Genomic DNA, 18448 nt, shown 5'->3' on the forward strand with positions numbered 1-18448 from the left:
ACTGGTAACGTCTCTTTTTCACCCAGATAGGCATACTTTAAATGCTCGGGCAGGGGTTTCAACTCCACTTCAGGTGCCTGCACGATAGAAGGTAATAACTTTAGGTGTGATTCAGGCACGAATATAGGAGCAATATCATATCTTAGAGGACTTTGGCCTAGTGAATGCAAGGCTCCAACCATTCTTTGCAAACTGATGTCTAACTCCATTTCGCAGGCTGCTTCCAGATCCAAATGTTTGGTGATTGCTATCTCTAATTCATCCCTACCATTAATCTCAAATACTTCTTACACCAAAGGATCAATTACACTCACAGCAAAAACAGCATTAGAATGACACGGATATTTCATGGCCTCAAATATATTGAAATGAACTATTTCTCCATCAAATTCCATCGTTAGGGTGCCCTCACTAACATCAATTTTTGTACGAGCTGTGCTTAAGAAGGGCCTCCCCAACAAAATTGGTGATGGATTTGGAGAACGTTCATCACCCATATCAAGAATATAAAAATCAGCAGGGAACACTAAATTGTTCACTTGCACTAACACATCTTCTATCACCCTATCAGGATAAGCATTAGTCCTATCAGCCAATTGAATTATAATGCTAGTTTCCTTTAAGGGGCCCAAATTCAGAGAAGCATAAATAGCCTTGGGCATCACATTTATGGAGGCTCCTATATCTAACATGGCATTCCTAATGCTAGTGTTCCCTATTTTACAAGGAATAGTGAACATACCTGGGTCTCCGCACTTGGGTGGAAGTTTTCTTTTAAGCACTGCAGATACGTTCTCTCCCACAATTATCCTTTTATCTCCCCTCAGTTTCTTCCTATTGATGCATAGGTCCTTCAAAATTTTGGCATACCGGGGTACTTGCTTAATTGCGTCAAGTAAGGGGATATTTATCTCCACCTTCCTAAACATCTCCAAAATTTCCTTTTCCTTGTCTTGCTTTTTAGGCCTTTCCAACCTGTTAGGAAAATGTGGTGGGTTAGGCTTAACTGGAACCATTGGGTTACGTATTACCTCTTTATTTGTGCCGGGCGTTCCTTCTTCCTCAAGCTCCTTCTCAATGCAGTTCTCATTCTTGTCCTTTGGAGCCACTGGTGCTGGTCCTTCAACCTCTTTCCCACTCCTGAGGGTCATTGCACTTACATTCTTGGGATTCACCTCAGGTTGGGATGAAAGTTTTCCCTTTCCCTGGGAGTCTAATCGGTTGACAATTGAGGCTAATTGACTCATCTGATTTTTCAAGTTTTGCATACGTACTTTCATCTCTTGATTGCTGGCCTCAGTGTCCTGTTGAAATTTCACAGTATTAGAAGCTATGGTTTTAACCATGTCTTTTAGGGACATACCTGAGGTAGAGGAGGGTTGATTCCTTGTTTGATATTGTTGCTGGAAGCCCTGCTGTCTATTGGGGATGAAATTTTGTTGCTTATTTCCCCCATAACTTAGATTTGGATGATCCCTCCAACCCGGATTATATGAGTTGGAATAGGAGTCATACTGTCTACGTGGCATGGGCATGTTACCAGCCATATTTGCTTGCTCAATTCCCTCTTCATGTAACTGTGGGCACGAGTCAGTGGTATGACCAATATTCGTGCAAATCCCACACACTTTGGCATGCTGTGCATTTCCTACAGCTATCTGTCGAACAAATGAGGTTAATTCAGATAACTGCTGTTCAATGGAAGATGAACTTACCTCGTTGACCTTTCTCGTAGGAACATCTGCTCTCGTACCAAACTGTTGGCAATTCTCTGCCATTCGCTCGATTAAGTCCCATGCCTCCTGGGTAGTCTTATTCACCAGTGCACCACCACTTGCTGCATCAATGATATTTCTATCGTTCATTAGTAGTCTCTCGTAGAAATACTGAATCAGCAGTTGATCACTTATTTGGTGATGCGGGCATCGGGTACGCAGCCTGGTGAACCTCTCCCAATATTCATACAAGGATTTCCCGTGAAATTGCTTGATGCCACATATTTCCTTTCGCAAACTAGTAGCTCTGGATGCAGGGAAATATTTTTCAAAAAAATTTTTCTGCATCTCTGGCCACGTGGTGATAATGCCTGCAGGTAGACAGTATAACCAGTCCTTTGCCGAATCCTTGAGAGAGAAAGGGAAGGCCCTTAATTTAATTTGTTCATCAGTTACTCCCGAAGGCTTCATACTCGAACACACCACATCAAATTCCTGCATGTGTTTGTGGGGTTCCTCTCCTGACAGACCATGAAAAACAGGCAACAAATGTATTAAACCAGGTTTTAATTCAAAAGCTGCATTCTCACTAAGGCGAGGAAAAGTTATGCAAAGAGGTTGTTGGGTCAAGTTTGGAGCAGCCAACTCCCTTAATGTTTGTGTGTTTGCCATGGTGACGTTTTCTTGGTATGAATCACTTGAAGTGTCACCAAACGAATCTGATGGTTCAACTTCGGGCTCAGATCTCTGAGATGCAGCACTGGAGTGCTCCTCTCTGAGCTGTCTGGTTTCCTTTCTAGTTCTACGCGCGGTCTTCTCTACTTCAGGGTCAAAAATCAATTCACCTGTACGAGAAGACCTAGGCATACACTAGAAAAATACCAAAAAATTAGAGCAAAAATGAACTTAATGAAGAAACAAATAATAACGCCAGTCCCCGGCAACGGCGCCAAAAATTGACAGGTCGTCAGCCTATGCAATAATAATAATAAATATAGAACCTAACTACCACTAAAAGCAGTCAATAATTAATCCTAGGTACTGGAGCAGGGACTCTAGGTGTGCAATGGGTTACTTGATTCACCATGTTCCCGAAGAGTTTGCTTAACCCGATATACCAGAATTAATTAGTTGTCAGAAAATACTAAATAATAGACAGTGGCAAGTAGGGTCGTCTCCTCAGGGACTGGAGATATCTGTTTCTTTTAAAGTCCAATTGACAAAGGGGGATTTAACCGGAATGAGACTAAAAACAATTAAACAATTTAACTAAAAATGACCAATAACTAACACAAATATAGCAGGAATTTAATCAGAAATAAATAAATTCTAGCCAAGGATGCAACTACTCAGGCACAGTCCATTTATCCGATCATTGATGCAGGAGAGGTTCACTTAATTTATTAATAGGCTAGTTATAGCCATCGATGAACTCTAATGACCAATTTTTCCTTAATTTATAGGTGACCAAGGTACGACCATTAATCACCCCTAACCAGAAAACCACTCCTAGGTACGACCGTAGGAATTAATTTTCCAATTGCATTAATAACCAGAAAAACCTAGCCCTAATCAATAGCACGCTACGAGGGTTATTTAAATTAGATTGCACGTTCCCCTAATGTGTAAACACACCAGTTGCCACTAATATTAATCAATCAAACAATTACGGATTTAATTGACTAAATTGGCACGAGATTAATAAATCACATTGAACATCGGGCCCTTGACATCCAATTAATAAAATAATCCCATGAAAATTAAATCAGACAACATGCAAATATTAATAGATAAAGGAACGCGTGAAAACTAATTAGATCTCACAGATTTTCGGGACTGCGCCGTCGAGTTGACCCTTGACTAGATGGAAGACTTAGCCACGCCGCATAATTAAATCATCACACGAATTAATGGATTGCAAAGGCATAGCGTTTTTTACTAGAAAGCAAGGAATAAAAGATGTTTTTCCCGTTGGGGAATTTTGTCGAACACCTGGCGTGTATCAGAGGCCAGTCAGATGATGGAAAAACTGAAACTAAACTAAAAGACTAAAAACTAGAGATTGACTAGGAGCCGCCTCTCTTCTGTACGTGTGTTCCCTTTTTAAGCCAAAAGAAAGATCACTCCAAGGCTCATCCAGTGGTCCCCACCAATTGGCACAAGTCTGCCGAATTCTTCTCCTTAGAGCATCCACAATGCTATTACACTTTGTGGAGTGTAATCCTTATGCCACGTCAGCATTCCACTTTCTCCTCTTTTATTACACTTTCACTCACAATGGATTACACTCCATAAGGTGTAATAGCATGGGTCCACAATTAATCAAATATTTATTTTAATAATGCATAACTCATATCCCATAAATAAATAAAGTAATTTTTAAAACTAATTTTGCTATTTTTAAAAAATAAAGTACTAACTTTCGTTAAATTTTGTACATTTTGAATTTTTTTATTTTCTAAAAATGATATTATTAATTTTTAAGTTTGAATAATATATCTTTTTCTATGTTTCAAAAATAATATATTGTTATTTTTTTAAAAATAATTATGTAGGAAATTAAACAAATATTTGATACTTCAAATGCGAAGGAAGAAAATAGAGAAGAAATCTGCCCCTCGCTGAAATTTTACCGTTGCCATAGGAAGAAAATTCAATGGATTACAAGTATCATACATGTGATGCGTGTAATCTCCATGACATGGCTCCAATGGGGAGCCGTGTCATGGAGGGGTGCAATGGCTCCCCATTACACCCCCATTGGAGCTGCCCTTATTGTGAGCCTCTGCGCGGTCCCCACCAATTGGCACAAGACTCCAAATTTCTACTTAGTTTTCCTTTGGCTTTCTACGTTGCTTCCCTCTTAAGAGCCAAAGGACCAAAGCCCTTTTCTTTCCTCCGTGGTCCCTGCCGAATTGAGAAGATGAATTACCAAGGATAGGCCCTGCCGAATTGACTCGTCTCCTATTGCTAGTAGGATCATTTGGTAATTTTCTGCTTTACTCCTGAAATTGATTCCAAATACCAAATATAAGTAAATATCAGCAATTAACACAATATTTGTCAGGGATAAAAGGGAAAATTAATAATAAAATTACTAACAAATTATACCCTATCAGTACAATAGATATAGACACTACTATAATCTTATATACACTATCACCATTAAATATATGACATATATGTAAATTTTGAATTTAAAATTTAAAATTTTCTCACGTGTCATCTATCCAATCGTGATAGTGTATATAAAATTTGCTCAATAAGTCAGTGTATAAAATTTTCACTGATAGTGTATAAAAGTTACTCATATAATAAATGTATACGCTAACATCATATTGTGTAAAGATACAACAAATATATCTTATTCACATAAATTCTAATTAAACACAGGTAAACCATCAACTAAGGTTGTAAATGAATCAAATTGCATCAATCAACTTTTAAACTATCAAACTTTGACTTAAGATTTTGGGCTTGAATATTTGAACTTGAGCTCAAATTGAACATGAGCTTAAATTTAAGTCCAAGCTCAACTCCACCTTTTATTTGGTATGTTCAAGCTCGATTTGAAAGTTTGAACATTTGTAATAATACATATATGTTTTGTAAGATATTTACATATATATATATATATATATTTTTTAAAATTTATATAAAACAAATTTCGAGCCTTAATGAGCTAAAGAATTGCAAGTTCTAGCTTGACCCAGCAAGTTAGTTGAATTTTAATTCTCATTTGAGCTCTCAAAGTCATTAAATTCAAACTCAAACAGAACCTTTACCAAATCAAACCTGAATTGTTCGTTAACGACTCATATTGTTTATAGCCCTACCATCCGTTACCTTCTTGCTGAGAATTGTCTTTAGAGGATTACAAAATCAAACTAATTTGGCCCAGCATCCATTAACTTCAATTTCCCTCTCTCATTATTGTCTCACCATGTGAAATACCAGAAGAAAAGTCACAAGTAGCTGTCAATCTCTTACCGTTGGTTCACCCCTTGTTTATTTACTTTGTAAAAATGTATTGTCTTACTTGACTACATAAAACAATGATCTACCTTTTTTTTCCCAGGTTAAGGCAATAATACTCCGTAGGAATGATCCACTTTCTTTTTTGTCGAAAGTAGGAGTGATCTACTTTGTACATGCATAATCAATCATTTATAGGTGATTCTTGTTTTCTCAAGTAGGCATTTGGAAAGTATTAATTCCGAAGATGCCTTGAGATTTTTTATTAGTACCACTTCACATACTTCTTATGTCAATTATTCAAGTAGCCACTTACCTTAGACTTTACATAGTACTCTCTCTCTCTCTTTTTATTTTCTTTTATAACCAGACCTGATCAACGAATTCTTGTAAACGCACAGGGTCGATCGTAATAATAATTATTTCAGAGTCAAATCCAAAGGGACAAGTTAATTTTCTACTTTAATTATTCTAACAAAATAACAAAATTTAAATTCAAGAAGTTGTATTTTCTAACTAAGCAATAAAAGAATAATCAATTCAAATAGAGTAGTGATGAGAAAACATAGATACTAGATCGGGGTTTCAGGTTTTAATCCAGAATTTGAGTCAAGTATCTAGTTAATTCCTTAACAAACCATGAACGCATCACATAATTATATTTTAGATTATCACTCCATACATTTAAAGTGTGTCTATTTAAATCCTATGTTTCTCTCGAAAACACAAATATTCAATTATACCCTTTTAAGAACTTTGGGGATATAAGTGCGTCACACAAATTCTAACATACTCTCGTGATTAGACTAAATATGTTTATCTATCCAGTACATAGTTATATATCCCTTTTCAATTCAATACAACCCTAAGAGCATGTCTATGGTGGCCAAGCATAAATACATAATTAAAAATAAGATAAATAAATCATAGTAAAAGGCAAGAAATTAAACTAGAAAAATTAATCAAATTCCTTCATAAAAACCCTAACCCCATAAACAATTTACTTCAACATGATTTGAAAATTAAAATAATGGATTCAAAGAGTTGCTACAAAGATAAGAAAAAGAATTAAAAAAATTTCTCAATTGCTTGCTCCGATCTTCTCCTTGCACGCTTCTTGATTCGCATCCGTTTGATCTTGATCTTTTAAGAATAAACTATGAAAAGATATTAAAACTAAGTTAGATTAATGTTTTCCCTCATAAAAATGACCTAAAGAACTCCTATTTATAGTTTCTTGAAGATATATCCTAAACATGGCATATATAAGCTTTATTGGACTCAAAAATTATGTTTCCGCACATTGTCGATGAAGACTGGCCCAATGTCCAGCACCGTTGGGCCAAGCTCAATGCACAAAAGAATCTAGAGATGTTTGGCACAAAGTTCTTTGTGATGTCCGGCCCTGGTCATGGATTCGTCCACGGATCGGTACGGATTCGCGTGCAAATCATGTTTAGAGTCCAAAAACACCATCACTGAGCCAAATCAGTTCTTGCTCAAAACGCAATATTGTAACCCTTGAATAAGCTTTCCAACGCCACAAGAATCAAATCATTTGGAAGTCTGAATGCTGAGATATGCCTAAAAAACTGAGACTTGGTCATAAGAGTATCGCAGCAGCTATATTTCAGTAATTTGGACTTTTGATTATGAAAAGTGCTAACTAGACTTTGATGTCTTCACAAAAATTGTAGAGCTTTCTTTAGCTTCAAATTAAATCAAGAATCATATCAATCCGCTTGGTAGCTCAAGTTATTGCCAAAATACTGAAACATGTCAATCCTGTCAAATCCTTTTATTACCTTTTTAGTTCTATATATATATATATATGTATGTATGTATAGAACTGCATATCTATGTCAGTGCATGCTAGCATGCATGTGTGTGCATATATATAGCAAGATATTTCTTCGCTCCAAAGAATGATTTCTGTTATGCATGCCTGAATGTCAGGAAAAAGTCAATTGCATCATTTAAGTGTGATAAATCCAGTGGTTCAAGTTTATAAGCAATTTAAACAGAGATTTGTTATACTTAGGCTCAATGGATAGTCTCTTAATCTGCCGGTTTGGATTTTAAGACCATGAAAATGGAAAACAGATTTGTAACCAGTTGTTTTAGGGATGTCTGAGGATGAGAATAGCCACAGACTAGATTTTACTTGTTTTAGAGTTAGTTTTCGTACTCACAATTGCTTGCACATTTTGTTCATCAAGAACAGCAAAATGGCAAAGGAACAAAATGGCTATATATCTTTGACATCCACAAAAAAGCTGCAGAAGATATCAATTGCCTGTTGGCCATCTTTATCAGATAAAAGGTTCCTGTGACAGACATGCTGAATTATGTGCCTCATGATTTAGGCTCTTCTATGATGAAAACGGACTTCTGGATATAAAACTTTCAGGAAAGTCTTCTTGAAATGTTCCTGCAAAACTTTAGTTTTTCCATAATTCTTAATAGCCAGCAAAATCAAGATTTGATTTTTTTATAATGACAAAGGACCTTATACTGAAATCACGTTTTGCTTGTTGCTCATACGCTGAATTGCTTGTTTCAACTGTACGCTTCGATTGAGTGAGCATGATTTCCTCCCTATGTATGCCAAAAGCATTCGTTTTCTCTGTCATTACAATAAACTTTGTGTACTTGCAGCCATATCTAATGCTATCTCCAACTGATTGCACTTGACATAATTCACTAACTCTATCTCTAACTAACGGATCTGTGTCATCAAGTTGTTCACTTCCTCAGAAGAACTCTGTCCCACTGTCCTGATTTATGATCGGTATGCTTCTACATATATACCTTGGGCTTTTCCTAATGGATGCTCTTACCTCTCCCTCTACTTACGACGATTTTCTTATCTCAATAGCTTAGCCTTGACACTCTTGGGCTCAAAAAATTTTTGCTTTAGATACTTCTTCTATACAAGTTGTTGGGGCCATAATATGTTGCTTTTACATTGTCTGACATTATATGAAACATTGTGTCTGACATGTTCTATTCTTCTTCCTCGTGCAATAAGATACTTCTATTTTTTGCATAATATGCCAAACTTATCATGTATAATAGGCTGGAGAAAGTAGATTTTTTGTATCTTCTAGAAAAAGTAGGGAGAATGGCCAGGGCTGTGCAAATTATTGTCATCATTATCATTCTCTAAGTTTTAAGGAAAATGGTTGTTTGGAGCCCTGCTGGAGCAGACATTTCTAATCACCTGTATGAAAGTGGAGATTCAGTTTTTTTTCTATGTTAGCAAGATTGGTCCATATCTAAACCCAAGGTAATTTTCTTGCCATGTTGCTCATCAGTTGCATTTTGTTCAAGTGAAAATTTACACTTTGATCTCATTTCAGTCATTAGAGTTTTAAGTTTTTTTTTTTTTTAATCCTTCGACCCATTTGTTTATTTGTGTTGATCTTCATGTATTCAGAATTATGAGCCTAGCCTTTGAACATTATCATGGAATTTCACGATCTCAATCAACTTCTTAGTTTACTTAAAAAAATAATTAAATGCTTTAATTAACCACTTTGAGCCCTACTGAACAATTCTAATCTTCCATAACTATGACCTCCTTCTGAATAGAATATTTCTCTCCTTAACTCAAAATTATTGCTCCAACTGGACAAGTTCTGACTGAAATGCTCCACCACCTCATTGATTTTGTATACATTTACTATGAGTCGCATTAGTTCTTCTTCTCTAATTCCTTTCTAACTACTGTTTTGTTTGGTTTAACACAGCGAAACTTATAGATCATCTTATAGGTCTACAAATTTGACAGATCATGTGAAGGACAAGAAAGAATCCCTTGGCCTGGCACTGAATGGAGACCATCTTGTTTCAGCTCCTTATAAACTCGACTTCCTTGTGGGCAAACAATGTCAAGTTTTGTGCAGAAAAAATTTGACAAAAGAAGATATTTTTCGGTTTCAAACTGCTATTGCAGAAGAGTATGTTTACCAAATGTACCGTGATGACTTTCCCCTTTGGGCTTTCGTAGGGATTGTTAATCGTGACAGACAGCAATTTCTAATCACCCACATCCAATTTAAAATATATTATAATGGGGATCGTGTGATTGAGATCAGAACCCAACCAGACCTATCACATATGGTTGAATTAACAGAGGAAAAGGACATTGATGTAGAATTTGAGTTCTTATATTCGGTGGAGTGGAAAGAAACAGCTACACTGTTTGAAAAGAGAATGGAGAAATACAAGAAGCCTGCCGATTTTGTCCATTGGTTGTCAATTATGATCTCATTCATCTTGACGATTTATCTGGTGTCATTAGGTGGTCGAATGCTTCGAAGAGAGTTTTCTAAGTAAGAAATAAATAATTCTTTGTTGCTTAGAAGAGTAGTATTTTTTTTTCTATCTTTACACTCACTTGCCTTGAATCTTGTTAAGAGATGCAAATGATCAGGAAACAGGTCAAGTAGAGACAGGGTGGAAGATCCTCGGAGGTGATGTGTTTCGACGCCAGCCAAAAATACAAGTCTTTTTTTTCTGCAGCTCTTGGTTCTGGAATTCAGTTGCTCACAATGTTAGTACCTCCTGAGATGCATCTGATAAACTCAGATAAACCTTTCAAATCTTACCAAAGTTTTAATGTCTCCTTATAGTAATTTCTTCTATGTTCTGGCAATGGGGCATCCATTATAACGTTAGGCCTTTTTGGCGTATTCCATCCATATGATCAAGGAGTTATCTGGTATGCATCTATCCTTACATGTGCAGCGCAACGGATCTTCTGTCCCACACTCTATGCCACTCTCCGTCCCACCTTTTATTATATTACTATTTCTCCTACATAAATATCATGTTTTAGTTCTTTTTTGTTTCCTTGAGATCCAATAACTATTAATTGAGTAAAAAATAAATACAGCAACTTAAAAAAAGCAATATATAATAGAAAATTAAAAAATATAGCAGAAAATTCATAAAAAATCTCATTTTTTATGCATTTTAATTTTTTTAGTTTGTTAAATTTTGTGTATTACCATCTGTGGGTATGACCATCGCTCGACTTCTTGGAAATCATGAATGGTGGTGGAGGTAAGTTATGTTTTGTATAACTAAACTTTGGTTAGTGGACACAATCTTTTAAAAGTGATAATTAGTCCTAATTGTTATTGCTGTCAAACTAAACTATTTACCTTAAGTTTGCTAAAATGATAATATGCTGTTCATATTTCACAATCAGTCAGCTTGGAACTTTGTAGCCTTATATCACAATGCAAAGCTCCATCTGCATTATCCTGCAATATACTGACTGACAATTATCTTTTCTTGTCTTCAGATTGCTACATTTTCATCTCTACCTCTTAATCTTTTAGTGGTAACAGTAATTGGTTTGGGTTTCTCGGCTGATGGCTTATGAGCTAATTGGATTCACTTTTTTCGTCCTAGAGATTCTGATGCTGATTTTCTTCCTCAATATTTTGCTTACGACTTAACATTTCATTCTGCGAATTGGGATGTTCACTCAGTGACTAGAATTAACACATAAAAAGCTAACTATGTTATAAAGCTACTGAAACCAACATTTTGAAACCAACTAATGACCTGACACAGCATATTTTTGTGCAATGCAATGTGATTCTGCTCCAATTGTCTGTCTTCTGTCAAATTTACTCACTTTTCAGTACAGTTATATTCATGTCTATCGCTGTCTCCGGACTGCTTTGTTCTTTACTTCCTTTAACTATTCATTCTACAAAGACTTGATCCCTAATCTTGTCAGCTGCCATCAGATGGCTGCTACTTGAGTTTTCTTATTATACCTTTTGCACCTTAATTGTGGCCTAGCACTGACCTAATTTTTTTTTAAAAAAATTTGAACAGGTCCTTTCTCTATGGTGGTTCAGTTGGCATTTATGTCTATGGATTCTCCCTCTACTATTACTTCCAAGATTCAGAAATGAGTGGTTTCCTGCAAACCTCATTTTTCTTTGGCTACATGGCCTGCATCTGTTATGGCCTTTTTCTCATGTTAGGCACAGTCGGTTTCTATGCTTCCTTATGTTTTGTTCGATATGTATATGGTTCTATCATAAAGAAGACCTAGCTACTTAATTGTCTTGTATATTTTGTCAATGTATTTTCCTATGGCAATCTGTTTGCTTAGACATAGAACTCGGCTAAGAAGTTGTTTAGGAATGAAGAAGAGGTAATTTTTTGCTAAGAAGAAAAAGGAAAGGCAGTTGTATGGAAAAAGAGTTCAGTAATGATTGGGCAAAATAAGAATAACTTGCCAGATGATTTTGATACATTTCTCATTAGCTCTCTTTCTTTCTTTCTTTCTTTCTTTCTTTTTTGGGTACTTTGTTTTTCGGGCTAACAAGTTGCTTTTCCAAGATTACTACATGAAACCAGTTTTGCCCAAAAAAAGCCATCAACTTGAGTTTTCTTTTCCTACAATCTGGTTGAAAAGGTAATAAAAGTTGGTAGAAAGCAACTAAAACCATTCCTGACAAACTTTTGGCTAGATTTTGACTTAGCTTCCAATTGATGATTTGTTAACATGAACCTCCCTGAATTATCAACAAATGAGCATGAGTTTGAGTCTACACTGAAGAATTAACTCTGGAAATATTGAAATGGATGCAGGAAATGATACATTTCTTCTGGAAATAACTCTGACAATTCAAAGTGACTCTTATCCACTTGCTATATTTTCACTGATCTTCTAAGACAAGAACTTGAAACCTCTCTCTGTAACATTTAACTACAGACAGACATGACAAAGCAAAGATCGATCAGAAGCTTAACAGGACAAGAACAGCTACTCAAACTTGATAGAACTATATATATGACGAACAAAAATTAGAGAGGCGCGGAATCCCACAGTGCCTAGCAGGAGAAAGAGGCCAAAGCAGCTGCAAGTCATGTAGCCGAAGAAGAATGAGGTCTGTAAGAAACCGCTCATTTCTGATTGAAAGTAGAAGAAGAAGCAATAGGCGTAGACATACAAGCCAGTTGAGCCACCACAAAGAAAGGACCTGCTCAAGTTGAAGCATAGGGGATCAGTTAATAATAATAAGTCTCTAAAAAGCTAATTTGAAAGTACCATCTGAACGATAATCAGCGTTATCACAAGAGTTCTTAAGGAATAATGTCTTTTTCAGCTCAAAGTTATTAAAAAGCCATCAACCAGTTTGCCAAAGTCCAGAAAACATAGTGGATTTTACTAGGCTTGTAAGGAATGATGCCCACATCATCTATGAAGACAATGGGAGAATGTTTGTGCATTCATTGTCTAGCAGGTTTGAATGAGAAACTCAAATATTGTCGCGCAGATTGAAAGTTGTCCAGATGGTTAAAAAATCATACATATAAAAACCTTGTACTGAGAAATTGCTGTCAGATCAGAACAACGTTTAATAACACAAACATTATTTGCACTCTTCAAATGCAGGGAAAAGTTAACCGTTGCCTCTTTTTCCTTTGATCTTTTTCCCTTTCGAGGTGTTTTCTAGACACTACCAAGACCTCAAACTTTGACAGTGACAAGAAAGCTAAAGAATTTCTCTTTAAAGAGAATACAATGCAAAAACTCTATTACGTTAAAAACTACAGACTTACCTCCACCACCATTGATGGTCTTCGGCAGCAAGCTGAAGGTATGTCAAACCAATTGACACAAGAGCCGTGATAGTTACAAGGAAAATGAAAAAGACACAAAGTACTCCATACGTTGTGAACACTTTTAAGCCCCAAATACTTGCAAAGATGGGATATAGCTCAATATAGAAAACACTAAATGGAAGAAATCCAGCAATTGCCATTTGAGGAAGAGCAGCCCTGTACCAATGCAGTGGTGGTATTTCTCTAGGACACTTTGTGGATCTGCAAGGAGCTTGAAACTCAGACTTTGTCATTTTCCCAAGAGTCCCACCCAACAAAAGCAATGGCAAAGCTATGAAAACCCATATAAGAAGAATCTTCACAATATTGCCCATGGAAATCTCTGCTGTGGACTCGTAGATACCAGCAACAGTGTTTAGCATACAAAATGTAAGAAAAAGAGGACCACAGAATAGAGAGCCTGCTAGAAATAGATTCTTCGCCTGTAAGAAAAAAATTAGTGTATATAATTAGGCTCATTGAAAGTAATATATTCTCAAGGCATTATCAAGTATCAACTGAGGATATAAACCACCAGCACTTACTGAGTTACTTCCTTCAAGTTGATGATAGAAAGAAACAGCAGTGAATCCAGCAATGACATTAGTTATTGCATAAATGATGACCGATGCAACCTTCTGAACTCCATGGTCATATGGATGAAATACGCCAGCAACCCCCAATATGATAATGGACAGCACACTGCAATATGCACAAGATACCATCAGAAATAACCCCAAGATTACTCAACATGTCATATCTCATAATTTTTGGATATTGCCGTCTCAGTTTTACTAACACTGCAAATAACTGTGTTCCACAACCAATAGCTGCAGCTAAGCAACAGTTATATTTTGGGTAGCGGAACACATCGCTATGGATGATCTTCCATCCTGTGTGTCCTTGATTATCAGCCAATTCCTCATCATTTTCATACCTTAGGTAACACAGAAAATGTTAACAGAAAGAAAGAATTTGTTGCACTACAAAATAAAGAAGGCACAAGCCTGACTATCTCAGATTTGATTTCTTACTCATTAAAATCTTTCCTGAGGACTCGCACGTATAATGCAACCAGACAACCAACTAAGAGGATAATCGTCCAAAATGAATTTGTGATTGCAAACTGATGTTTTTTCATGTTCAGTGGAAAATGTGCAAACATTGTGTACTTCTGCATTCTTGTATCAAAAGGCAGGTCCGTTTCTTTCCAATTTACACTGTACAAGAACTCAATATCAATAACCTTGTCCTCTGTTAAGTCAGCCCTGTTTGATGAGTCAGTTAGCAGGTTGATTTCAATCACACGATCTCCGCTGTAGAAAATATCAAAGTGGACTTTTGTGAAGAGATAATAGTTAAACGTGTCCACATCGTTTGTCTGAGCCGCCCCAATGAATTGCCAAATTGGCAAGTCATCATAATACATTTGTAAGTAGTAGTCCTTAGACACAGCAGTTCGGAACAGTGCAACCTCTTTCCTGGTCAGGTTTCTTCTACAAACAACATGAGATTCCCTATCTAACCTGAAATTCAGATTATATGGAGCAGAAACAAGATGATCTCCATTCAACACCTCCCCAAGAGATTCCTCCTTCTCTTGCCAGAGATCTGCAATATTTCAACTCTAAAATCTTTCAACGTGAATGAAGTTATAAAGTGATAGAAGATATGAAGATTATATAATGCACAGGACAGTAGGATGATAAATAATGCACAAGACAAACCTGGTGGACAGAACGGAAAATCGTAATACGGATAAGTTTCACTGAAATGAACCACAAGCAAAAGGCAACCAGAAACTAAGAATTAGGAACACCAAATTTATTGACTTGCCACTAAGTATTTAGGAAACTAAAAGATGCTCTGATTGCTAGTAAAAATCAAATTTGGAGCAAGATACCAAGAGAAATCATATGCAGCACACATTCAGAACAGGATGTTGATAGATCATGCTGACAGGGACAAACTCTGAAGGTATGAAGACTAGATTTGGTATCTGATCCAGATTAAGCATTATTTGGTTAACCAGAAATAGCTTACAGTGACAAATGAGAAAAAGGAAAAAGAAATTAAGCACATGAAATATATGAAACCAACTAGGAAAACATCCTATTTTCATCAGGATGTTACAAAAGATTAAATAAGTGACTTTGCATGTAACCATGGCATGAATCTTGGCTACATGTAAATATCAAGCAAATTTAAAAGTTTTCATCAATAATTGTTTTCAAAATTTCCATTACCCAAGCAGAGAATATTAATGATCTGCAATCAACATAAAAGAATGTTTACCTAGGATTGTGATATGGACCAACTTTGTTGACATACAGAGGCACTGGATCGCCTTTATTATATTTGTGGTCAAAGGCATCTGATGTCACTTGGCTAAGAATTCCAATCATAACAAGACTCATCAGAAAACATTCAGCAGAGTTTGCCATTCTCCTGTTCCTTTCTGCAAAAAGAAAAAGAGCTAACAGAAATATCAAGTCGGGATTCCCAAAGGGAGTATAGAAAAAAGTATCAATGCAGAAAACATTTTACTTACAACACATATAGAGGCAGTTGCAGTGCCTTTCCTCGGTATTTTGACCAAATGGATAATTCTCCCCAATCCTTTCCTTGAATAGCTAAAAACATGTTTGTTACGGATAACACTGGTCACCACTCACATCATGTATTAATCTCATTGATGTAGTTGCTTTTGATCCAAAAGCAGTGGCAGCACAGATGTTAATAAAAGAAGCTGCAAACCAGGTCAGGAACATAATGAAGATAACAATGGAGAAATTGATTTTGGGCAGGTTAAGGACCAAGCTAAGTGCCTAAAAGCTTCAAGGCACTGCTGGTGGCTTATGCAGATGGCAATGTTATAAAGAGAAAGCATGGAGGGAAAGGGAGAAAAACATCTTTAAGCTATAAAAATTACTTACAATGAGAAGTAATGTTGCTGCTCTATTCCCGACTGCAGAAGATGTTAGATCTCAAAGGAGCTAAAATGCTGAGCTAACAAATATGGAATAGGACAGTGATAGAACCGATTCAATGCATTCTTTCATTTAATACAAGCAGCAAGGAAGGCATTCATCATTCCCCCTAGAAGTTGGATCAAACGAGGCAGACTAGGAGTATCAAATTTCTGTTGCACCCACATTTTTTGGTATATTAGCACCCTTTTGTTATGTGAAAAATGCCATTGTCAAAGTTATCAAGCAATTTGAAGAGCAAAGATTCTCAATACCTCATCTAAACTGAACACTAGCTGGTAGACAAAATGATTCTACAGCTTTAACTCCTTCTCTTAATAGCTAATGAAACTGAATCTGCCAACTCTTTTCTACCCTGCAATTGAACCTAAGCTAAATGCCAGTGTAATTTCCATACAACTCCCTTTACATTTATAAGTCAACAATCAAGACAACTATTGCATTTCCAATCCTAAGTTTTTGAATGGAAAAAGAGGACAGTCACTTGAACTAGAGTTTCCCAAATCTAATTTCAATTATGAAAATTGAGTAGTTGAAATTATCCCAGTGCCAATATACACTATACAGTCATAAATACAAAACATAGACTGCATAAGCACTGCAGTTGAGATCTTCATACATCAAACTCGCTTCTGTGACCATACTAGATAAACAATATATCAAAAAGAAAAACTCAAAAGCAGGTTCTAATGACAGAAATCAACGATCTTAATTGCAGACCATAAAGGAAAAAAGGAACTAAACAATGACCTGCCACAAACTGAATGACAGTTCTTGACTAAAAGATTTATGTTGTGCCTGTACGATTTCTCTGTACAACTACTAAAGCGTAGGAATGAATTAAACAAGTCCAATCCAAATAGAAAATCATGATAAACAAGAATCATAAAGTTCAAGAAAACAAGCAAAGCAGACAAACAAGAGATTAACATGCTCCCGAAAAGCTTAAAACTTAAAAGAACAACAAGCAAAGGAGTTTTCGTTGCATTTAATATAGCAAGTTAGCAGCAACAAAGAAGTCAAGAATTCTTACAGGAAGAGCAATGGAAGCCTTCGCCCACCTCAACAAATACTTCAGAGGAGACTGTAAAAGAGAGACAGTTGGCGCTTTGACTGCTAAGGCAAGGCAGATTATGGGAGGAAAGAAATAAAAAAACTAGTACTAAAGTGTTGACTGTTCTGCCAATGGTGTGACTTTTGGGAGTGAAGACTTCTGCAGTTGACTTTGACGAGAAAACTAGACTTTGGACTTAGGGATAAAAATTCAGGAAAGAGTGCAGGTCGGGTATGTTCTCTACAAGCCCGGATTAGTAATATTGCAAAGTAAAATTAGAAAAATGATGTTTAGTTCGAAATCCGATAGGTAAACACCAATCCATAAAGATAAGAAGCTTTGTAGAGTTCTATATATATATATATATATATATATATATATATATATATATATAACAGAAATATATTTAGAGTAGTTTTTAGTAATTTACATGTTATTAGTTAAAAACTTGATCAATTCTATTTTTGTTGTCAGGATTCTATATCACTACTCGCAAAGATAATAGTTAAAAAAAGGCTTTTTCTTAATTCAATGCCGAATAATTTTATTACGGCACACTAACTATGGCAAGTCTAATAGTTGGTCTTTGGCTAATGAAATAGTCAATTAATTAAATAAAAAAAACTCACAATCTTATTTTAATTGTATTTAATGTAGAATTAGTTGAATATTAGTTTCGATTCAATTGGTCTCATTTATACCCCTACTTCAGTTAAAACACAGAATAGTACTAGTAAAAAGCAATACAAAAAAGAAAGTTTTTCTAAACTCCATTAATGCACTTTCACTCATCAACTATCTCCCAAACTATAATATCATTGTGGTTTAAAGAATTGACCTCCCCCGAATTTTATCATTTGCTATAATTATTTTTGCCTTTGATAATACGCCCTCCCGAAACTAAAATCCTTGTTTCGCCTATGCTCCAATAGAAGAAAAGGTTAAATTTTAAAAAAAATAATAAAAATAGACAGATAATTAACTTAAGGTAAAGTTTTCAAAAACAGGAAAAAGAATAAAAACTGATATTTTCTTTTTTCGCAGTTGAACAAAACCAGCAGATTTAGGTAGAA

The 18448-nt window shown here is 35.8% G+C and overlaps 2 protein-coding genes across 9 annotated transcripts; both read right to left on the reverse strand.

The window, feature by feature from the left end:
• Positions 1–287: 287 nt before the first annotated feature.
• On the reverse strand, positions 288–2387 carry LOC113716055 (uncharacterized). The gene has a single exon (XM_027240355.2). The coding sequence runs from the start codon at positions 2385–2387 to the stop codon at positions 288–290; it is 2100 nt and encodes a 699-aa protein (XP_027096156.2).
• Positions 2388–12277: 9890 nt separating this feature from the next.
• Positions 12278–17466, reverse strand: LOC113717246 (transmembrane 9 superfamily member 2). 8 transcript variants are annotated; one of them, XM_027241977.2, is made up of 9 exons: positions 17355–17466; positions 15883–16080; positions 15627–15807; positions 15059–15099; positions 14366–14942; positions 14131–14268; positions 13877–14033; positions 13290–13774; positions 12278–12706 (listed from the first exon to the last, which is right to left on the reverse strand). In XM_027241977.2, the coding sequence occupies exons 2-9, from the start codon at positions 15887–15889 to the stop codon at positions 12490–12492; spliced, it is 1803 nt and encodes a 600-aa protein (XP_027097778.1). In that variant the 5' UTR covers positions 15890–16080; positions 17355–17466; the 3' UTR covers positions 12278–12489. The 8 variants fall into 8 exon arrangements, with proteins under 8 accessions (XP_027097778.1, XP_071927327.1, XP_027097777.1 ...); XM_072071226.1 differs by lacking the exon at positions 17355–17466 and adding an exon at positions 16576–17334 and having other exon boundaries at positions 15883–16473; XM_027241976.2 differs by lacking the exon at positions 17355–17466 and adding an exon at positions 16268–17334.
• Between the last annotated feature and the right edge of the window lie 982 nt (positions 17467–18448).

This window comes from Coffea arabica, chromosome 11c (genome assembly GCF_036785885.1).
Source record: "Coffea arabica cultivar ET-39 chromosome 11c, Coffea Arabica ET-39 HiFi, whole genome shotgun sequence".
NCBI classification, from domain to species: Eukaryota; Viridiplantae; Streptophyta; class Magnoliopsida; order Gentianales; family Rubiaceae; genus Coffea; species Coffea arabica.

Bases quoted from the DNA above. Each gene is read 5' to 3' on its own strand.
- LOC113716055 (XM_027240355.2), bottom strand. From the start codon at position 2,387: ATGGCAAACACACAAACATTAAGGGAGTTGGCTGCTCCAAACTTGACC.
- LOC113717246 (XM_027241977.2), bottom strand. The intron at 14,269-14,365 runs GTAAGAAATCAA...GTGTTACCTAAG, and splicing joins CTCAGGAAAGATTTTAATGA to GTATGAAAATGATGAGGAAT. The intron at 12,707-13,289 runs GTAAGTCTGTAG...CAACTTGAGCAG, and splicing joins GACCATCAATGGTGGTGGAG to GTCCTTTCTTTGTGGTGGCT.